General features: G+C 47.7%; 7 protein-coding genes; 3 read left to right on the forward strand and 4 right to left on the reverse strand.

The window, feature by feature from the left end:
* Nucleotides 1–2,376: 2,376 nt before the first annotated feature.
* Nucleotides 2,377–4,597, forward strand: RCC_08943 (related to glutamate carboxypeptidase II; the record flags this gene model as incomplete). XM_023774188.1 has 3 exons in its annotated part: nt 2,377–3,864; nt 3,923–4,385; nt 4,455–4,597. 3 exons carry the CDS (start codon nt 2,377–2,379, stop codon nt 4,595–4,597), a joined length of 2,094 nt encoding a protein of 697 aa, XP_023629956.1.
* A 325-nt stretch (nt 4,598–4,922) lies between these two features.
* On the reverse strand, nt 4,923–6,035 carry RCC_08944 (uncharacterized protein; the record flags this gene model as incomplete). XM_023774189.1 has 2 exons in its annotated part: nt 4,923–5,681; nt 5,736–6,035. 2 exons carry the CDS (start codon nt 6,033–6,035, stop codon nt 4,923–4,925), a joined length of 1,059 nt encoding a protein of 352 aa, XP_023629957.1.
* Nucleotides 6,036–9,924: 3,889 nt separating this feature from the next.
* On the reverse strand, nt 9,925–10,350 carry RCC_08945 (related to Cyanovirin-N homolog; the record flags this gene model as incomplete). XM_023774190.1 has 3 exons in its annotated part: nt 9,925–9,929; nt 9,984–10,139; nt 10,194–10,350. 3 exons carry the CDS (start codon nt 10,348–10,350, stop codon nt 9,925–9,927), a joined length of 318 nt encoding a protein of 105 aa, XP_023629958.1.
* A 2,283-nt stretch (nt 10,351–12,633) lies between these two features.
* Nucleotides 12,634–14,370, forward strand: RCC_08946 (related to allantoate permease; the record flags this gene model as incomplete). XM_023774191.1 has 4 exons in its annotated part: nt 12,634–12,882; nt 12,944–13,086; nt 13,143–13,461; nt 13,519–14,370. 4 exons carry the CDS (start codon nt 12,634–12,636, stop codon nt 14,368–14,370), a joined length of 1,563 nt encoding a protein of 520 aa, XP_023629959.1.
* Nucleotides 14,371–14,627: 257 nt separating this feature from the next.
* RCC_08947 (related to 5'-nucleotidase) lies at nt 14,628–16,516 on the reverse strand (the record flags this gene model as incomplete). XM_023774192.1 has 2 exons in its annotated part: nt 14,628–16,317; nt 16,377–16,516. The coding sequence occupies 2 exons, from the start codon at nt 16,514–16,516 to the stop codon at nt 14,628–14,630; spliced, it is 1,830 nt and encodes a 609-aa protein (XP_023629960.1).
* A 1,208-nt stretch (nt 16,517–17,724) lies between these two features.
* Nucleotides 17,725–18,587, forward strand: RCC_08948 (uncharacterized protein; the record flags this gene model as incomplete). XM_023774193.1 has 4 exons in its annotated part: nt 17,725–17,727; nt 17,780–17,953; nt 18,047–18,451; nt 18,507–18,587. 4 exons carry the CDS (start codon nt 17,725–17,727, stop codon nt 18,585–18,587), a joined length of 663 nt encoding a protein of 220 aa, XP_023629961.1.
* Nucleotides 18,588–18,798: 211 nt separating this feature from the next.
* On the reverse strand, nt 18,799–20,591 carry RCC_08949 (uncharacterized protein; the record flags this gene model as incomplete). XM_023774194.1 has 5 exons in its annotated part: nt 18,799–19,660; nt 19,728–20,019; nt 20,077–20,190; nt 20,240–20,447; nt 20,508–20,591. 5 exons carry the CDS (start codon nt 20,589–20,591, stop codon nt 18,799–18,801), a joined length of 1,560 nt encoding a protein of 519 aa, XP_023629962.1.
* Between the last annotated feature and the right edge of the window lie 2,077 nt (nt 20,592–22,668).

Consider the following 22,668-nt stretch of genomic DNA (forward strand, 5'->3'; position numbering starts at 1 on the left):
TTCTACGTACGGTTAAAACACTTCGATGTCGACATACACTTTATTCTAGAAAAGGTCTAAGACGGAGAAGTCGAACTCGACTAGGTCCCTACCGAAAAGATGGTCGCCGATAGACTAACTAAACCGCTCCCTAATAAAGAGTTCTACACTTTCCGAGCCGCCCTAGGCCTAATACTACTATCCTATGTGCCTACACCCTACTAGCTTAAGAAACTTAGTTAACCGAGTAAAGAAAACAAAAAGGGATTGCCMTAGTAACGGCGAGTAAAGCGGCAACAGCTTAGTTTTTCCCCCTAGGCTTAGGGGGAGCTTACCCCTAGTAGAGTTCTCGCTAAGACATCGACAGCAACGACGCCGATAGTACTACTAACTTTTTAACACCTTACGGGGGGAGAGAGACTAAATAACAACAAGCCATTAAAAACTCGAGATAAGTTTACTAGACCTTACGAAGAATAACGCCGACTAGAGCAACTTACTACTAAAAAAAATGGCCGCTAAGTTATCTACTATCGCTGAGCTTAGCGCTAAACCATAAGAATTTACTACTCTCTACATCGAACGAACTTCCTTTTACCGACATCCGAGCATCTATAAAACGCCTTAGGGCCTAATACTACTAACATAAATCTATACTACGAACGCTTTAATAACGGTAGACACCGACTTACGGACGCGGATCCGTCTAAACTAGGATATACTACCGAGAACTTAGCTCTGCTACATCTAGAAGAACTACTAAATCACCTAGCTGCCCTAATTAGAAGACAGCTAAGATCTCGCCTAGAAAGGCGACCACTCTAACTAGAAGATTTTACTAATATTAAACTTACACTCCTTTCGGAAGACACTATAATACGAGTCTATAGAGACTATTTCTACGCTACCGAGACCCTTAAGGACACCCGTAAGATAGCGGAGATGCTCTAGGGCTTTAACAAACACTTAGAAAGGAAATACGGCATCGACCGGATCTACATCCACCCTAAACTAGTTTCCTTCCTTAAACATACTAAACGGCTAAACTAGACTACCGACTTCGAGGACGTTGCTTTTGTAGATCTATTTAGCAACTTCTAGGTAGCTATAAAGACTCGAAACAACGGATAACACGACATACTTACTAGAGTAGCCTACATAAAGACACCAGCTGTTAACTAGGTTAGGAATAAGAACTACTAGCGAACTCCGTAGTACGCTTGGGCCCTAGCCCTAGTTAAAGGCCTAAACGGAGGCTTCTACCTTTTTATCTACGACTATAATGCTAATCTTAGTAACGCTAGCACTATAAAACTAGATGGACTTAGACTAATCCTTAAGTACTATAAGGCTATTCGAGACAAAGTCTCCCTCTAGAAGGTCTTCCTCGGAAACATTCGCGACGATTTCGTGGACAACTTACTAGACTATACAGCCTCGGACAATTAACTTCTAAAGTTTGAATTCGAGGAGAACTACTATATTAGCTACACGATAAGATAGGTACATACTATAAGCTAGATGAAGGATTAACTATACAAACATAGTGATAATGAACTAGGGCTTAATAGCCTAAGGTGGAAATCATTCGTCGAATTAGAATCGATTCTAAAAGACAAATTGAAGAAGTAATAGTTAAACAGGACAATAAGGAAACAGCTAACGTAGGGGAGTGTTAAAAGTACGGTGGCTAGTCAAGCTACTAACTAATCCTCCTTGTATATATCCACTGGCAACTACCACTTAGCTCTTTAGTTCTTAATAAAATCAATCACTTCATCACCAATCACTTCAAAAGGAGGCTGACATACCGGTTCGGCATTCACAGTAGCAATGTGCCTCTTATTCCACGCAACAGTATCCATGGCCGTCATTCCACATATCAAGTACGCCTACGAGGGTCAAATACTCCACAACAGCAACAAAAAGTTTGCACATCGATTAATCCCATGTTATGTTAGCCGTCAAAAAAGGAGGAGAATTGCATACAGCGAACATCCCCGCCTGCGACATCGTACGGAATGATCTCGGCGAGGGCTCGCATTGTCGTCGCAGCCGAGAGATGTGTGATTGGGACTCCTTCTTTGGGAGGACCAGTAGTCCCCGCTTATGAATACCGATGTGCCAAGAAGCTGTACGGCATTGGTCAGCCCTTGCATCATTATTGGCACGGGAGATTCGCGGAGGGTAGCGTATCTCTGGGCGCCCAGAACGCTTCACTTCATCGAAAAGGTTACACAATGACTCCGCACCGCCTAGCCAGCTTGACATGCACGTCGGGCTTGGTAGACTTGAATGACATGTTGGACAGTGTCAAATCTGTCGCTGCGGATAAACGTATTACAATAGACGAAGCATTCCCAGCTGCAAGGTCTATTTCCACCCTCGACGCGAAAAATGATTTTCAGCTTGTTCCTCGCAGCCCTGCTCGGCGAGAGAGCTGTGGCACTACCATCTTCATTTGAAATCAAAGGACAATCCATATCCTCCGACCTCACAATCAACGAGGACTTGATCCTGAAAACCATCAGCAACGACAGCATTGCCAACTTCTCTTACTACTACACCCAGGGGCTTCATCTCGCCGGCACCAATCAAAGCCAGGCTCAGTGGACTGCGGATCGCTGGAGTGAATTTGGATTCAACAGTCGGCTAGACGTGTACAATGTCTTTTTGAACTACCCACTTGACAACAGCTTGAACGCTACCTGGACCAATGGCAGCACCTACTCGCCAGTCCTGGAGGAGGATATTCTCGAGGAGGACCCCGTCACTGGATTCCCGAATCGCGTTCCGACCTTCCACGCCTATTCTGCAAGCGGCACGGCTGAAGCCGAGTACGTCTATGTCGGCCGAGGACAAATTGCCGACTTCGAACGCCTAAAGGAACTGGGCATCGAACTCGAGGGTAAGATTGCTGTTTCTCGCTATGGCGGGCCCTTTCGCGGAATCAAAGTTCAGAACGCTCAGGCGTATGGCATGATTGGCTGTGTTCTCTTCAACGATCTCGCAGATGACGGCGAAATCAAAGTTGAGAATGGATACGAGGCATATCCGGACGGCCCGGCGAGAAACCCCACGTACGTTCAGCGTGGCTCCGTCCTTTTCCTGTCCATTCGTCCCGGAGATCCAACCACCCCTGGCTACCCTTCGAAGCCGGGAGTAGAGAGAGCTGCCAGAGATGATGTTACTCCAGCTATTCCTTCCCTGCCCATCAGCTACGCCAACGCTGGTCCATTACTTGCTGCTCTTGAAGGCTTTGGATCTTCTGGAGAAGAGGTGAATCGCACCAACTGGGTCGGCGACCATGATGTTGGCTACTTCACTGGCCCTGCCCCCGGTGTCACACTCGGACTGTCCAACCTGATGAACGAGACATATACCGATATCTGGAATGCCATTGGGATCATCAACGGCACCGATCCCACCGAAACCATCATCCTCGGAAATCATCGAGATGCCTGGATGATTGGAGGAGCTGGTGACCCCATTAGCGGTTCGGCGTCTGTGAATGAAGTTGCCAAAGCTTTGGGTGCTTTAATGGAAACCGGATGGAAACCAAAGCGAAACATTGTTCTCGCTTCGTGGGATGCTGAAGAGTATGGATTAGTCGGCTCGACAGAATGGGTGGAAGAATTTCTCCCATGGTTAAGTGACACTGCTGTCACCTATATCAATCTTGATACGGCCTGCAATGGACCAATTCCAGACTTTTCGGCCACTCCTGAATTGCACCAGATCGGTATCGATACCATGAAAAAGGTGCAATGGCCGGGCACCAACGGTACCATGTACGATGCCTGGTACAATGCAAGTGAGGGAGTACCCGGGGTTCTGGGTAGCGGAAGTGACTACACTGCTTTCCTGCACAAGGGAATCTCTTCGGCATGTTTAACTCTTGCTCACAATATTTTCTTTGGAATCCCACTGACAGACATTACAGTTCGACGTTGGTTCAGGTGGCGGCCCAACAGATCCCGTCTTCATGTACCACAGCAACTACGATACCTACGAATGGATGGCGCGATTCGGTGATCCAGGCTTCCATGTTCACGCTGCCATGTCTCAGTACGTGGCGCTCTTGACTTATACTCTTGCGAGCGAAGAGGTTGTCCCGTTCAACGTCTCCAACTTTGCTACTCAGATGGATGCATACTACGAGGAGCTGCAAGAAATCATCAAAGAAGGTGGAGAAGAGCTCGATACGACCGCCCTCAGCGAAGCCATTGATAATTTCCGGGTCCACGCTTTGGAAGCGGAGACATTGACAGCACAAGCGGTCGCAGAACACGACTTGGATTTGATCGCCGTGCAGAACAAAAAGTACAAGGATTTCCATCGTGGCTTTATCGCTACTCCTGGACTACCCGGTCGTCAATTCTTCCGCCATGCGGTATTTGCTCCWGGTATGTTGGTTGAGACGGTGCATATCTTGATCAGAAAAGTTGCTGACCGTCTCGCTCTTTACTTTGTAGGTCGCGATACAGGCTATGCTCCAGTCACGTTTCCCGGTATCACAGAGGCAATAACCTTTGACGGTAATTACACGCTGGCGGCTGAGTGGGTGGATGCGACTGCGGAAGCCATTAATATCGCGGGAGATATTTTGGCCACTTAGACAGAATCCACATCTAGATTGATCTCCAGCCATCCACGTGGCGTTTCTGGCTCGCGATGAGAGCGAGTACATGACAGGACAGAGCCTTGTCATAGATGGAGGAATTATGTTCACGTAGACAATAAAAATTGTCTCGAGATGGATGGACAAAATTCCAGTAAAGACATGGGTAGGAGCAGAGGGAAGGATATCACCCTGGACACGCAGTTTGCAGCGCAGCATGAATCTAAAATGAGGCTACATAGAACTTCTCGTATCCAGACCTACATAGCACCAATACGTAGCTCAGCCAATGCTTCTACTCGATCTCTTATCAAACACTTCTTCAATCATGCCCATGCAGCTCAACAATCAGTTTAGTCAACTGACTGGCGAGAATGTACTCCATAAAAGCCTGATCGATCCCCCCTCTGATATTGATGATGCATAACTTGGTAATCCTCGCCTTCATCTCCCCCCAAGAATAACAATCCGGCAAGACATCATCCAGAAACTTGCCAGTCTTGCTGGATGGGTCCGGCCACACCCTCGTAGTCTCATATAGATCCTGTGGTCCCACGCCTGCCAAGGAGCCCTCACGGCGTTTCCAAACGAAATTCCTCCCGCCGTAAGTAAAGCGTCGTGGATTCCAATGCGGTTTCATTTGGCGGTCCATTTTCTCTTCGACAGCACCGAAACTATTGTCGAGAGTCAGATTACGGCCAATACTGGATGGACTACAACCGCCGAGCTGGCGCGTGTCTATTTGAGAAATTGTCACGAGAGACGCTCCGTTTGATGTGAATCCTGCTGCTCGGTATAGTCGCGCTTCTGTCATTTGCATCCCTCGCTGCTTCAGTAACTTCAAGACGTAGAAGGTTTGATGGGTCGTGGGGTCCTTGGCTTTGACGTAGAAGAAATTGCCGCCGTTGAGGCCATTCATCTCGCTGCTATAGTGAATTTCGAAGACTGAAGGGGGAGTCAGGGGAACCGTTGGTGAGTATGGGGGAATGGGCTTTGTGAAGAGATGAATCGCATCGGCAGGGATTTGTGCGTTTGGGTCCGCTGTATACGCTTCTTGATAGAGTTTGATGCGCCATTGATCCTGTGTACATTAGTGAATGAGCGGGCGATTAGCATCGAAAGAGCATTTCTTCACCATAGAGAGAGCAGTACTACCGACAAGCAATTCTTGCTGGGCAGACTTGGCTGTAGGGAGAACCTTCAATATGCTTCCATTCCCCAACTCCTGAAGCAATTGGAGCCTAGCAGTGTGGAATTTGACTTGTTTCTTCGCTGCTTTCTTGCGCTGCTTGTCATCAGACGATTTCTGAAGCTGCTTTAATCCATTGATTGCTTCCTGATGCTGCGACATGGCAAGTGTTTTGTCGTCGAGATACTCGCTGTCGAATGCAGACACACATAGCTTGTCAAGATCGGTTGCATTGTCAGTTGCCATGATGCGTACAGTCTTGACTTTTGAGATGATCCAGGGGTTTTCTATCTTAATTTTATCGTTAGGCTTGAGACACTAGCAATCGCATGGGTCGTTTGAAGGTAGTAGCAAGATCTGCTACAGCGAAGTACTGACTATATAAAAATCGCGAAGAGGAAGAGGGTTAATGTGGTACGACAAGTGCACCTTACTACATGTGGCAGAGCTTAGCGAACGTGGCTTAGAACTATGCTAATCTCCCAGCTAAGCGGGGTTGGTAGAAGTTCTAGGATAAGTCTAGTAGTAACCGGCAAAAAGGCGTAACTAACGTGAATAACGCACGTAAAGGTTACGACCGTTCGTTACTACTTTTTTAGTATGTTCGTACGTTATCCGGTCGTAATTAACCGCTAGCCTACTATAAGCACTACTAGAGGCTAAAAAGCGCCGTAGGCCGCTAAATTTAGTATATACGTAACTGTTATTTAATACCGGTTCGTTTACGGTGTATAAGAGCTATATAGTAGTAGTATTAAGTATGTAGTTAGTAGATAAAGTATTAGTAAACTAGTATTAGCGTAAGGTAGTAAATTACCTTATTACCGGTATACGGTAGAATACCGGTACGGCCGGCTAGAGATCTCTAATCTAGACGTTTATATAAATACGTAGGCCGTTCTAAGGATAACTTTCTTTCTATTTAAAACCCTTAATTATTTATTCTACTAGCTATTCGTCTTTATAAATTAAGGCTAAAGATACGGATAGAGGGGTAGTCCGGAGGCTCTTCGGCTTAGCTAGTACTAATTAGAAGCCTAGTAATTAAGCCTAATCCGGACATTTAGATAAATACGTAGGCGTTCTAAGAGTAACTTTTATCTAATTTTAACCCTCGCTCCTTTACTAATATTCGGATAGGTTCGGATAGGTTCGGATAGGTCCGAAACTTCTAAAGTTCTAAGGGCAAGCCTAAGGGTAAGGGTTAGGGTAGAGATAAATTATGTTTCCCTTAAATAGCTTCTACTAACTACTACTTGTTTATATTATTGTTTTCCCGTTATATAGAGATACTTTACTACTATCTAACGGGAAAACAATAATAAAAATCCGTTTAGAACTATAGAAGTTATTATAGCCTAAATGATTAAGGTGTAGCTTAAAGTATAAGATATTAAGATCCTCTAGCAACTATCCTAAAGATTTGTTCGTATTATAATAACTTCTATAATACTTAACTAAACTACATAATTTTTAGATTATATTTAAGCGCCGTTTTAGCGCTTTAATATACGCGTCTAAAAACATAATTTAGTAAAGGAATACGAGAGACTTCGCGTATCGAACATTAGTATAATATACGCGGAGGCTAGAGTTGCTAAAGCTAGCTATCTTTAATTTTATCTATCTACCTACTACTATATCTTCGACCTTTTATCTTTTATCTACTATCTACCTATCTACTATACGCCCTATCGCTAACGACCTTACGCGCTACTTTAAGTTCGTTAAGATAGCCGGCGAAGAAACAGTATAGGCCTAATATAGGTACTATAATATTAAACAAAAGTATAGCAAAGCACGGTAGTTAGCCTACCTTAATAGCTATTAGGCCTATATAGAGAAGACTACTCTCGAACGAGCTCGTACGAATAGATAAACAATAATAGATAATACTATTAAAAGGCATATTATACTAACCTCTAAGAAGGACAAAATCGACCGTCTTACTATAAGAGCGCTCTTTAATAGTACTTATGCTTTTACTACTAATAGCTTAGACGCTTAACACCTCCGCGGAGTAGCTTAGTATAGACATAGGGCCTATAAAAAGCAGCTTCTATTCGAACTTTATATAGACTATCGAATCTTCTTTACTCTTTTTTACGCTACTACTAAGTGTCTACGTTAATCGATCGCCTTTTAGCCTATAAGCAAGGACTATATTAAGAGCCTATAGTCCTGTCTATTTACTCGGCGAGGTATAGCAAATTATTTCCCCTCGTCTAAGCAATATACGATATATAACTTTATTTAGTGTTATTATATGTTGTAGTTTACGCCCTTTATTAGCTTAGTATAGTTAAAGAGCTAGAGCGTAAAATAGTAGACTTAGATAATATAGTAAGGATAGCTTAGTAAGGTAAAAGAAGCATCTTTTAGAACGCCTATATATATCTCTTACTTACGTAAACGACTCGTACGGTTCTTAATTAGCTAAAAAACACACTATTAACGAAAATTAACTAGCTAATTATAGGCCTAAGAACTCCTTTAGTTTTTCTAACTAAGCGCCTTTAACTATCTAGCTAGCGTCCGGAGGTAATATTAAGCCCCTTACGCCCTTTACGTACGCTACGTATATAGCAATATCGCACCTTAGCGTACCGGATTATAAATTACGCAGAACGGTGCTTTACGTAAATAACGACCGTTAATAACGCACCGTTCTTTCCGATTACTAGAGTCCAGGTCGCTTGTTCTACATTTCGCTCGCATCCTTCAAGCAGAGCCAATTGCACGACACCGAGATATGTGCTTCGTAACGCTATTGTTGCTTCGTTTTGAGTGGCACACGCTATCCTGTACTTGCAGCCAGTCCATCGCTTTCGCTGGCCGAGCACGAATCGCTTAAGCTACCCTTTTGTCGCATCAGGCCCGACGCGACTAGAGTGTTATCTGGTACTAGAATGCGACAATGCAAAGGAGTCGGAAGTGCTAGCCAGTGCTCAGCCATGCGAAGATTTCGAGTTTTGCTGTTCATACCCCTGATGGAGAGCAGATAACATCGACGAAAAGACCTTGCGCAATCCCTCTAGTCGTTCACACCTGGCAAGCTGACGACAAGATTTTGAAATGCGGGTTACCTGAACCTATTAGTACATCTTCTTACAGAAGCTCGGCTTGGAAAGTACGAGACGAGAGGCAACTATATCAGACCGAATCTGCGTGCGCAATGTGCACACAAGAATGTAGAGAAGTGTGCATTGGGACAGGGCGAAATACAGATCCGCACATGGGGGCCTGGTCCCGGATAAATTCTGGTTCCGGGGCCCGAAGTGAATCTTTCACACGATACCACGCTATGTCTCTAATCTCATTCATTCATAGACTCGGCAAATATGACGTCGCAACGATTGCAAAGAGGTGGATGGATGTACATCACAGTGTATGTACATGTACAGTACTTGAAACTGTACATTTGAAAGTCAATTCGCAGAGGGTCCTTTTCTTCTTACACCTCTCAAGTCGGCCTTGTTTCTGAACGCATCCGCATCCACAGAATACGCCGGCTCCGGTGAAATAATTATCTATGGCCTCTCCAGTCTCCGACGACAAGCCATTGTCCTCACCGCAAGACACCTCATCAACCTCAGACAAAGAAAGCAAATCTGACAATAATCCATCACTTTTCACATTGGACTATCAGTCATTTTTGCAAGTTCCAGAAGACATGTGACTCTCCGTCAGCCTGTTTCCTTTTGTGCCTATGGCCACCGACTTGCGAGCATTGTCGTAATCTCACTTCAAAGGCAGCCGATAATCTTTAATTTCACGGGTTCTTGGAAAGGAGGAATGGTCATGGCGAGTCTGTTCAATCGAGACTCGCTGTTATATGATGCCATCAGATCTGCTGGAATTATCACAGACGTGATTTTAACGTCGCACTCTCTGTCGTGTCTGCGTATTGAGTGTCCATGCTAGACTCATTGTTGGTCGTCAGCTTCCTCTGACCCTCTGCAGCTCCAGTATATTAAATAACTTGTGCGACTGAAGTGGAAACAGCGTCATGATTCTAGATAGGTGTGGATTGTGTTTACACATCGAAACTTCCTTCTTGCTTATATACCAAGGGACAATTTCGAACTCAGTTGACCATCCCTAGGGATCAGATGCCACCAGACCATGCATCGATTCACACTAACTAGCGGTTAGTTTAATAGTATGTAAAAGAGGCAAAAAGCTAACTCATACCAAAAACGAAGCTACCATTGTGATTCTCAAGACGCTCCGCCAAATTGAGATCCGACTGCTGTGCGCCATCCTCGGAGTGAAGAACAGCTCTCAAAACTGGAACGTCTCCATCGCCTTCGATTGAGAATGAAACTTCCTCGGCGGACCCAGAAAAGTCTCAAGATAAGAAAATCAGCTAATAGATACATGATGAAGGGTGTTGTTACTCACTCTCCCCATCCCAAGCCAATCGTCCATTGTCATTCGCAATGAACTGATCGAGATCTATCTCTGCGTCCTCCCACTCGCCTTCCACGTTCTGTAGTTGTCCTTTTAGGACATGGTCATCTTCAATGCGAACATCTTGGGCGCTGGCGAGGAAGGTCATTTTGGAATGTACAAAAAAGTCTTGCGTCTGGTTAGGATTGGAAATCAATTGTGGCAAGCTGAAAATTTTGATGAATATATCTGCGTTCATATGTATTGCTCTATAGATCCAGACGCGTCACCTTGCATTTACGAAGTGTGCCGTGCCAAGTGCTGTACACGTAACATGTTGGGGAAAACGGTCAGCTCCTCTCACATTGCAGGAAGTCCAGCTATCTGAGTGGATATGGTACATTGAACGTCATCCCTTGGCGCTTGAACCGAGTCCAATCCGATGGTATGTTTTCCGGAAAACGGCATGGTCGAGCTACAGGGCATGAGCTCTCCGAAGGTTCCACTCTATCCTGCCAGTCCCCCGTACTCACCGAAAGCGTAGATTCAAGGGAGAAGGGGCAGTGCATTCTTATCATAACATCGATGGTCTTCACACATGGCGGCGCCGGCCGTATAAAACGACGCCAGGAAGCACACAATCCTACCCCTTTTCAGCTAATAGTATATACGCTCTGCGGTATGGAGCTCTCGCAGAGTGTATTCTCTGAGCCACGGTGAGTATTAGATGGCCAATCTTGACGGGGCTGTGCTTTCCTTCGAAACGACTTACGTTTGTGATTTTTACACAACAGCAAAAGCCTGCGTGCTGTAGCAGTCAGTACCTTCGTCGAAGCTTATCGATCGACTCAACGCAGAGAGAGAGAGAGCTCCGATCTAATCCACTTATACTGACGAGCACTGGACGATTCAGCAACATTCCTCCTCTTTCGGTATAGCTGTCACTGTTACGGTGAGGACAGAATTCGTCGTCTCTCCACTTCCGTCGGATTTGTGGTCCAAGATGGTGAGCAATCGGCTGCACTAGGTCTCTTTTCTTCGAGTTCTGGATCGTCGCCGTACCAAGTAGAATGCAAATAACCCAAAGCTTCAACATCGCCGGACTGGTCAAGTCGAGCTGCAAGTTCACGACGAAGCTTGCCGGCTTTCGTTGTATCAGACGACAATCACGCTCACGGACTGAACGCCATGACTGATCCAATTGGAAGAGTTGTGGAGAATCGAAGTCTTGTCGAGTGTGTCTTCCTGATCGTCTTGTCGTTCGTGTAAAAAGAAGACGTGAAATGTGGACCTTAACCTTAGGGTTATATTATTAGGGTTTGTTTGTCAGCAAATTTTCCTATTTCACCACTTCCTCCGTTGCAGGAGTTTGGTCTCTCCTTCGAATACTCATCGACACAATTTCACTTTGAAGAGCTCAAACCACGGAAATTACGGTAGCGGATGCGAATTGCCGTGAGTCTCCACACCTCCAATGCGATGAGACGTCGTGCAACTTGGCCGACGCTGTCGCCGTCACCGTCGCCGTGATCCGTCTTGGTGTACGCGGCATCGTCCTTGGCACATGGCCGACGACACTCGACGAGATCGCAAACCATCACGCCGAGGTGATGGAAGCTATGTATATCAATCAGCGTTGGAAGGCCAYATTGTGTTGTTGTAAGGACGAGTCTCCTGATCTAGAGGTCAATTCCGGCCTACACACGACACTCGGCAGATTGAGTTGTCAACAATAGAAGGCTGATCCAGGGAGCCATCGGACGAGAGGTGTGTGTCTGGACGCGCCGTCAAGATAGGCGCTGGAAACGCTGGGCTGGCTGCTTGGTTACATCAACCCGTCTCTGTTTCTGCTCCACACCGACACCTGCAACTCTTTGCTCGTCACCTCCTACTTAGAAGACTGCATTCGAGACACGCGGTCTGCCCAGCGTCCGACTGCGGACCCACATTATCTCGTACCAAACAGGCAACGTCATGGATACAAGACTCTTGGAGGCTTTCCCATCCCACCCCAGGATATCATTGATCATTGATGGGGTCTGAATATCCACATCGCCTGAAATATTGTGGGTTCCTATGGTCTTGATATGCGGAGGTTTGCGGCTGCGAACCTGGGGACGCGAGGGCCGAGCGTCGATTTTTATGGACTCACATATCTTGGGCCTTGAATCTGTGGAGACCATCTACAGATATGGGGAAGGAAGACCGGACAACATGGTATCGTGACACATCCCATTGGTTCACAGTCGCGAGAGTCTCCGGTATGGCCCTTGGATCTGTGAACGCACTCATGTTTGGCAACAGATTGTGCCCTCGGTAACCACGCAGAGTTCCTTGGGCTAGTCGTGTATAAAAGTATCAATTCCTTGCCTGGCTCACAGTCTGCAGCAGCGAGCCCATATACCTCCGTCTACTCACAAAACATCACCACGTTCGCTAGTAACTATACTCCATGGCGGATAAARAGGTCGTACCCCAGCATGTCGAGGATAACAATGCTACTTTACCACCAGGCAGGACATCAGTCGATCCTTCGGCCCAAAGCCTAAAAGCAAAGAGCGATGAACTCGTCGACGCGGAGATCCTGGACAAGCAAGTGGCTTACATTCCTCGTCCCGAGGATCAGATCGATGCATTGGGGATACCGGAATGGAGAACCCTCGAGAAGAAATTGGTCAGACGCCTGGATATGACGCTGATGGTAAGTTGTATTGGATATACCTCGATTTTAGAGTACTACCTTTTACTCATCAACCTCCTAGCCCTGCTTGTGGACGCTTTATCTGTTCAACTATCTAGATCGTGCGAGTATTGCCCAGGCTCGTCTTAATACGCTCGAAGTGGACTTGAATCTGGACGAAGAAAAGGACCATTACCAGACTGCTGTGATGATTTTGTCTCTCGGGTGAGGTTTCTAAACTTCAGGCCATTCCTCTCGAAATACTGATAGAAAATCTACAGTTATGTACTTGGTCAGATTCCTTCGAATATGATCATTGGACATCTTCGACCCAGTCTGTACCTCTGCCTCATGGCGATTGTGTGGTCGGGCGTTTCCGCATCCATGTGTGGTACAACCAATTTCACCGGGCTAGTCCTTGTGCGCTTCTTCCTTGGTGTCGTGGAAGCACCTTTACTCCCAGGAGCTGTCTATTTGATGGGTTGTTGGTACACCCGCAGAGAAATGGCCATGCGAGTGGCCATCTTATACACAGGGCAGACTTTGGCGTTCTGTACGGCCGGGCTGATCGCTGCGGCTGTCTTTGGCACTCTCGACCAGGTCAGTCCGCCCTACAGCAATGGCAAATGGATCGTAAAACTGACCTACTTCCCACAGAAATACGGCATCGCCGGTTGGAAATGGCTATTTATTGTCCTGGCCGTGTGTGGTACTGGACTGGCTCTGATTGCTCTATTTATCCTGCCCGACTACCCACACTCGCAGACCGGTAGCGCCATGTGGACCATGACGGAAGATATGCGCCAGCTCGCCGCAGCACGTATCGCCGCCGATCGTGTCTCTACTTCGGAAGCCAAATCAGGGGTATGGGCGGGTCTCAAAATGGCCATTTTCGACTGGAAAATGGTCCTACTCGTCGCCCTCAACATAGGAATCAGTGCCGCCTATGGCTTCTCCAATTTCTTCCCAAACATTGTGCGGGGTTTCGGATACAGCGATGTAGTCACCCTGCTGCTGACTTGTCCACCCTACATTTTTGCCGCTATAGGCTCGCTTATCAATGCCTGGCACTCGGACAGGACCTCTGAACGTGGCTATCATTTTGCTATTCCTATCGCGGTTGGCTGCACCGGCTATGTCATCTGTCTGGCCACACTCAATGGAGGTGCACGATATGGTGCATCTTTCCTGTACGTTGGCGGCATGTACACGGCGAACCCGCTGATCAGCACCTGGGTTTCGAGCACCATGGGGCGGACGCCGGAGAATCGTGCCGTCGCCGTCGCTCTTTGCAATGTCCTCGGCCAGATTGGTAATGTCATCGCCCCGTACTTTTTCCGGGACTCGGATCAGCCTCGCTACCAGCTAGCTTTTATTCTCATGATGGTCTGTGCGGTCGTTGCCATTTCGGCGACCATGGGGTTGAAGTTCCATCTCAAGTACTTGAATAGACGGCTCTATCGAAAGTCGTTGCTCCACGGTACGGTCTATCAGCCTTATGTTACGTAGACCGAAAAGGAGGGGCTCTCGCTGGGAATGATCCGTCTTGTGTGATGATACCCCGAGCATGCAGAAGAAAAGGGACAGAAATCGATGCCTTGCTTTTCACAGTTGGGCTTTGAGGCCATTGTCCCACAACGCAATACTCTCTGATGAATACTATAAGAAAACTGGTGGGAAAGAATTCCGGGTAAGAGAAACATTCGGCTCTTTTTTGGTGAATTGAGCCTCAGCGGCAACTAAGATACGAATGAAGTCGTGTTCTCTTATGCACTCGTTTGAGAGMATGTAATCCTGCCTTCAACTCTCGGAGCCACTCCCCTCGACCATCCAGGAAAGAATTCGCCATCGCCAGCTCGCATCATGCGTTCAACATCGAATTGCGTCTTTGCCAGTCGTTTCCACTTCCATATGACCTTCTTCTTAATCAGCTCAACTTTCTCCTCATCATTACGCCATCGAGCAAAAGACCGTCCCAAATGACTCGTGACTTGTTGTCGATGGCATTCCAGCTCATTCCCATCGCATGAAAGCGCTTTGAAGGCCTCGGCGGTCTGAACCCAAGTGAAATATTGGCGCAACATCCCTGTGACGAGGACGCCATTTTCCTCGTCAATCACTTCCTCGGCGTCTCCGCCAACTCTTTCCGCTCTGAAGGACTTGTAGCCACGACTCCCGAAAGCTAAAAGTGCTCGAGTTGCTACTGTGTAACGCTTCTCGTCGACCATATCCTCGCCATTAAGTCTGATGGTCTGTATGCGGCTGCCGGCTTCCGCTTTGGGATCGAATGAGAAGAAGATGTTGGACACTTGGGGGAAGCCGATATATGGCTCTGGGTATTTGCTCACACCATTTTCGAGAGCTTCTCGGATGGACTTCCCTGATACTCTAAGAACCACTACCGGGTCTTCGAACGGAAAGGTGTCCACGATATCTTTGACCAAGAGTCGTCCAGAGTGGAAGATCTTGTCTGCTTTGAATGTTCCTCCGGTCACTATAGCGCAGTCTGCTCCGTGATAGACTCGCATGAGATCAGCCAGGAAGTTCCCATAGTTGACCTCCTGTGTCTGGCAATTCTCGTTCCTTGCTTCCAGTGGGACGGCAGTCAAGCCCAGTGGGCATTGCATCTTACGATGAACATCGGCCACAATGTCTTCGCAGTGTTTCTTGACTGTGGGATCCTCCTTGATATCACCAATCAGGTTTCTTCGTACAATGTTGAATTTCCAACTTCCGTCCTTTTGACGAAATCCCTCAGTATGGGTGAGATTCTTGAAGTCAAATCCGGATCTGAGCAGAACGGTACCATTGTCAAACTTCCTATGCTCCACCCAGTGATCATGCCCCGCGAGAACGATGTCGATTAATCCGGCTGGTATGGCCTTGCAGAAATGATGGTCTCTCTGCTGTCTAGCATGCGTCAATGCGATAACAATATCCGCACCCTGATCCCGAAGCTGCGGCGCCAATATTCTCGCCACATCCTCCATATCATGGAATTCCACATTAGTAGGCAAAGATTTGTCGATCTTCTCCGTCCACTCTTTCTCCACCAAACCCATGATTCCAACCTTGATTCCATTCGAAGTCGTCAGCATCATGGTGCGTTTACAGCCACCCAGGGGATGTAGCTCGGCACCATCCTTCCTCAAATTAGGATCGAAGAGATTGGCCAGCAGCCATGGAAAGTTGCAATCCTTGGCTAAGAAAGCAAAATGCGCTGCTCCAAAGTCGAATTCGTGGTTGCCTACACAAGCCGCATCGATTCCAAGTTCGTTGAGAACTGGGATCATATGGCCCCCTTTCGTGACGGAGCTTTCGCTGCTGGGGTTGAATGCATCTCCGGAGAAAAACGTCAAGGGTTTCGGGGCGTCTTGGAATTGTGAGTCGTTGCGGTAGTAATCGCATAGGGTCTTGAAACGAGCCGCGCCTCCTTTTGGTTCTTCTTCACTGCCGCTGTGCGGAATTTGGTGTCAGGATTATGGTTGATGATTGTTGGCATCCATGAGACTCACTGTGGATGATAAACATCGTTGAAATGAAGAATTCTCAAATCAGGGACACCCGTCTCGCCACTGTCGTGTAGCACTCTTTGCGGCTTGATATCGGCATGGTCTTCTTCCTCCAGCTTGTCGTGGTCGTTGGAATCTGGCATCGTTATGTCTGTTTCCGCTTGAAGATTGATGGGAGAAGAAGATTGTATCATGAGCAGGCTCTTATATAGCAGATATCATGCATTGAAATCTTAGCGGGGATTGAATTCATGCGATTGAGGGGCGCAGCGGACTTGGTGGCGCTGGCAACACATTCTGTAGACCAGAGCATGTCTCCTCCGTCTACTGCCACACTTTGCAAATCATAGCGTCTGCCACATCGGCCGTGACCCTAGCCAGCTTTCCTGGACCTCAAGGTTCGACGAACATCGACGGCTCGATCGTTGCTACATACCTTTCACGACGAGCTAGCTTTGGTGCAGATTTGCCATGGTCCTGTCGGATGTGTCATGTTGGTCGAGAGCATGGCAAAATTGAGATAGCATCACGCCTCCATCGCTTTCTTCTACAGTAGTTCCAAAACACCCTGTTTTCAGCGAGGGGTATGCCATGCGCTATGGCTGGGCTAGCTAGAAGTAGCTAAGATTTCATGCGTATCCTGTTGAGCCAACCAATGATGAATAGCTGGAATGAAGCAGCGTTCGCCTGGCTTGGYAGCCACCCTTCTTGTCCGTTTGCCACGTATAGCTGGGCAATGTATTGCAAATAACATGGAGAACATTGGATTGGTTGAACGCAAAGCTGGCTGAATCAAGATCTTCACCTGCTAGATCGGGAAGGACAAAGGTACGCATGTGCTGTCAAGTTTCGACGTATGTCATACCTGCGGCCTCACTTGTTCGATTTCAGGCTCTTCACACAAGGTTTGGAATAACATCCGACAAGGTTTGGAATTCACGTGGTCGATGCGTGGTCTCGCGTTTTCTGCTCTCACTAAGTTACGCAGTTCCGACTACAGCGTCTTCGTGCGTCGGAATGGTAGTTGCCGTACCGCAACGACTACCGCGAGTGACACCCCGTCCTCGCTGCCAATCTTCGCTAATCTGCACAGGGCAAAGCCAATCCGATGAATGAGGTGTATGGGACGAGAGGACCGAGGACGGATTTTAAACTTCCAGCACACAGCGGCGGGCTAGCTCAAACGGCAACGGTAAAGCACGGCAATCCTCACTCTGACGCACGAAGATGCCGTGGAAAAGTTTGACAGACCGTCACGTACACTTTCCCCATCAGCCAGCCTTGTTTCGTGGATCTGCTCGCTCGTACGACCCTGGGCTCGGCATCGAGCAGGTACCGTGAACTGGCGTCTATGGTACCCCTTTCTTCGCCCGCGGCATTTTTATTCATAGGCTGACTTGGCACAGGCACACAAAATTGGCCTAGGAATGCGGACAGTACGCAGGGCTCTCATGCTAGAAGATGGAAGCTACGACTCTATTCGTATCATAATCAACACACGGGATGCAGAGGAGCGTGATCGTCTCACCGAGAGATGGCAGACGCACAAATTGGAAGAGCTCAATTTTGTTGGTATCGTTGTAAGTCCCGGCAACAATTGATGATCCTCCAATTCACATCAGCCATTGCGATTCCAATCACAGTCTTCAAACTGTATGGCTTATCTGTAGCAGGGTGCCCTCCTCGCAAGCTGCTTGACATCTACGGGTGACTGGCCGAATGTGCTCGGAAATGGTCGAACGCAGCCCTGGACGGTAAAGACGTGCTGGTTCGCAGGAATACTATTCGCACTTTTTACAGTGCTCATTGTAGCTCAGCAGTCCATGAGTCTGCATCGACTTTGTGCCCATCGGGATGGTCTACAGCGTTTTCGTGATTGTATGACGCATCCCAACCTTGACAAGGATGGTGCATATCGTCCTCGAAGACTACGCGTACAAGTTTGGCAGATTGGTCCATTGTTCTTAGCTGCAAGCGTTTTCTGTATGATAGGTGGGATGGGCATCATGCTTTGGGTGGGTACTCGCGTTGGCCCTTATAAGAGTTCGACTGAGCCTTGGTGGGATTCGAATGCAAAGGTTAGACTATGATATCCTGGAACCACAAGTCTTCACTTGCTAACAGCACGTACAGATGGCTACAACTTGGACGATCATGCTCGCAGTTGCTATTTCGGGTTTTCTCGTCTCGCAGCGAGGACTCATAGAGCACTGAAGATCTGTATGCCAGGGAATGGACACGAGGCTTCGTCTCGTAATGGCCAAGGAAACTATGGAGGACATTGGGTATGTTCTTTGACCGAGCCCAGAAATGGGGCCCTCAAAGCCAATTCCAGCATTCGTTCAATGTCTGTCTGGATTGAGCTTCCTCATCCTCTGTGTTGAAGGGATGGTATATGGCGATTAAAAGCTTTGATAGATGCTATCTATGCTGGCGGAGGTGCTTCTTCTGGCGGCTCGACATCACGAAATAGCTCATACTCATAGTTGCTTGGACACAGCGTCTGCCAATCCAAATATCCTCCTCCCGGCAAATAAGCTCCACCAATCCCCTTCAGACCCGGGACTGGAGGATTCTTGGATACGATGTCTCGCATTAGCTCCCTTGCGAGCGGCTGCATCCAAGTCATCGGCCACTGCCACGCTCTCGCATTCTTATCGCCATTATGATGGATCATGACGGGCACTGTCCCGGTACACAAGTTCGATGCGAGGGGGAGCTCATTCCAGTGACCAGAGCCCGTCAGTGCGGTCTGAGGCGGCTGACTTTCCAGTATGTCCCCCGCCAGGTCCTGCCCAATGCGATTAGGGCAGTCGAAGATTCCATGGAAGTGATGCTGTCGTTGCTGCACTTGCTCCGTGATACTCGTGTTGTAGAGGAGAAATTCCATGTCCTCCTCCGCATTCACTGTCTGGAGTCCCATGTCGGAAAAGTAATCTAGTCCAATTCCATACTCGTCTGGTCTCCCCTTTTTGCTTTCACCCGGCTCATGCGTATAAGGCGGATTGAGCGGATCAGCGATGATAGTGCCTTCAATTTGGTGAGGCGTTGGTTTCTCTTTGCCAAGAAGACGTTCTTCTTTTGTGAGATGCCTCCTGCGGAGGACCTCACGTTGATATTCCTGCTCGCCAAGGATGGTCGAAAAGATCGATTGATCACTTCCACGATACATGTTGTTGGCCTCGCCGCTGCCGTTGTCCCAAGGATCGAGTGCCGGTGTTGACTCAACCTTCTCGGCGGCACGATGGAAAAGTTTGCGCAAGTCTCTCCGTGGACCAATGATGTATCTGGATGGGGAGGAAAGCGTCAGCTCATGTTCTGAAAACAAAATGCAACGATTTTTGGCTATGGTACCCTGAGTTGAGATATCTCTGCTTGAGACTGGTGTATTTGTTTCTCCCCATGACTGTGTCTGTGTTTGAGCCGTAGGTATCATCGGGAAGGGGAGAATCCGGGATCGGATAGCACGCAATCGTATGCAGCTTATTTGGAGCACAACGCTTTCCTGCAGCGAAGATGATGGTTTGGCGAATGTCCTCTTTATCGTAAGCTTGCCCCAATTTAGTGGCGAGGCGTTTGTTTGCTTTTGCGTTCATAGAGTAGTAACGGCTGATGAGCACCTCTGGGGGTAGTTGTAACCATATATCTATAGGCCACTTAGATCAGCGCTTCCGAATGGATCACAAATAATGAATAGCCATACCATATGCATCCATCATAAGTATCAAGTCATCATCTGTAGAAGGATCCATAGCATCCAAGTAATCCTTAACGCCGGATATCTTGGCAATATGGCTGCCACCTCCAAGTGTGTTGTCTGATAATGCGGTCAATTCAATTCTTTGAAAGAACGTCGGGCCACTTACCCTCCATGAATATCCCTCCCCACGCGATCAGGGTTGGCGTGGGATATCCCAGAATCGCTCCAGTCAACAGTGTCTTGCACATATCGACCGCTCCACGAGAAGCCGGCAGTAGGACATGTAGTTTCGTTTCCGAATTCAGCTGTGATGAGGACTTCGACTTGCTGGTATGCGGTCTGCCAGGTAAAACATGATTCCTTAACGAGTCGTTCTATTTTACAAAAGGTCAGTCATGTTGCTCCATCGATCAGTCTCCGGTAAGACGACATACAAATGTAAACGCAAACGTGATGAAGAAAACGAACAAGCCTCCAAATATTAGTGAGACGCGCTGCGCGGAAAAGTGAGGAGCCATGGTTTTCAGCTGCTTCTGTTGCTTCCACCGCCGTGATCAGAAATCTGATCGAAGCTTTCCAACAACAGCGTCGAAAAATGCTTGCCGTCAAAATTGGAGGTCGTCCAATGTGATAGCAAAGCTCCCACGCTAATAGCAAAACCCTCCAGCAAATTGCTTTCATTTTTGTTACAGCGAGACTTTTGGGCTTATGTATTGCACGCCCGCGGAATGGGCAACGCCGTTGTACAGATCCTTTCCCGCTCTGGTGTAGCCTCAAAGAGAGAATGGGTGGTGCTCCGTCGGCAGGGGCCATGTTCCATTTGAACGAATGATCATCGTTGAATGACATGCCAAGTAAATATGAGGTTTGGGTTCACACTATCGGCATTCTCAGGCCGCAATCAAGAGGAGAAATGTTCCTGGCGCTGTAGTCAATTGCAGAGTGATGATAGCCGGATCGTCCCCCCTTCATCCCAGGTCTGTAGCGTTGACAGGGCCAGCCCGAGCCTCCATGCGAGCTGCGGCAGAATTGACACGCATTCGTCTGCGTAGCTGTGGCTGTGAGAGACCTCGTGGCAGGCGCGCTAGTTCATCGCCACTGGAGTTTCCTGTTCGGATTTTGCTTGCCGAGTCGGCTACAACGGAGACCTGATCAGGCTAATCTCGCAGCTCGGGCCGGTGCCAAGAGTACTCAAATTGCCCGAACAGGCTTAGAGTAGCCCGCTAGCAGACCAAGTCAGAGCTAAAGCCATGGGTCTGCGTTCACTCCGTTTCTTGCACCACGCCTCTCTAGTTTAAGAACGAAGGTGTTTAACTGGCCGTGGTGGAATGATCTTTGTCATTCTACCCGTCAAGCCTACAGATGATCTTGATATAGACCAAGATGTACTACTTCAAGACCATAGTGGATGACGAATAGTTTCGCGTTAACGATGTAGATACTATCCTTCATTACTCCCATATGGTTATGCCTAGTTAACCTTCGGAATGTGCCCTCAATACATGAGCAAACATGCTCGCTACATCATCTAGCATCTCAGCCTTAGAAGTAGCTCCAATCTCGACGCTGTCCTTGAAACCGAACGAGAGAAACGATCCCAGTCTCAAGGGCTAGAAGGCCCCATGAAATAGCTCTCTAATATCTTCGAGTTTAGCTGTTCAGTGCGTGGATAGGGAGAGTCAGCTCACGTCTCGCAACGCAAAAAGCTCAACACCAAATTCGAAGAACTTCTTCAGACATGCAGAGTCTGCTAAGAGTAGTCTTTAGGGAAGCTCCTGAGTTCCCTCGGTGGGGAACTTCAATCGGCTTGGACCTTATTTCGTCTTTAGGGAATATGCATGTAGTAGGCAAGAGTATAAACTTGGACGGGAAAGGAAGGGTAGGGGTTTGTTACATCTTCGATCGTTCTTAGCCCCACAGGAGCATGGATGCCAGGTATTCAGGGCAGCTTAGAATCGTTGTTAGTAGTCAATAGATCGGGAGAATGCACCACTTGAGCAACCCCATGAGAAAGTTGAAGCGGGCTCTTGGCAAATAATCACAGATTGTACGAAATAGGGGCGTCGACTGACAGTGGACCACTCAAAAGCCGAATTATACATGTCGAATTCGAAGCATTGAGGTATAGTACGCAATGGTCGTTTTGGAGATAACATTATCATGGAACTTGCTACCATCTGATCACCCTAGACTTCCGGTTCTTTGATTGTGCGAGCTTGTTGACCAATCGAGTTTCTCATTCGATGGTTGCGTACAGTTGATCCAGACTTCACGACACCGCATATGAAGTCTTGGACTTTCCGATGATCGTCGTTGTGGTTTGGTCATTGATAGTGTAGATGTTGGTCGATCCACCGAGCACGACGGTGGTGTATGCCGGCGCCGGTTCCGACAGCGAGGCGCTGACAGGGATTGAAGTAGTCAGTCCTCGAACAATCGTGGTAGAGACTTCTCAATCGGAACAGTTCCGTGTTGCCACCAAKAACAATGGTGCTGAAGAAAKGGGTAGCTGTGATTGTAGAAGACATGGTCAAGCCTTCGATTTTCGTGGTTCTGATCTCTCCATCTGGTGAGTGTGAGCTCAAACTACCGCTG

Source organism: Ramularia collo-cygni (assembly GCF_900074925.1).
Source record: "Ramularia collo-cygni strain URUG2 genome assembly, contig: RCC_scaffold16, whole genome shotgun sequence".
In the NCBI taxonomy this organism is placed as follows: Eukaryota; Fungi; Ascomycota; class Dothideomycetes; order Mycosphaerellales; family Mycosphaerellaceae; genus Ramularia; species Ramularia collo-cygni.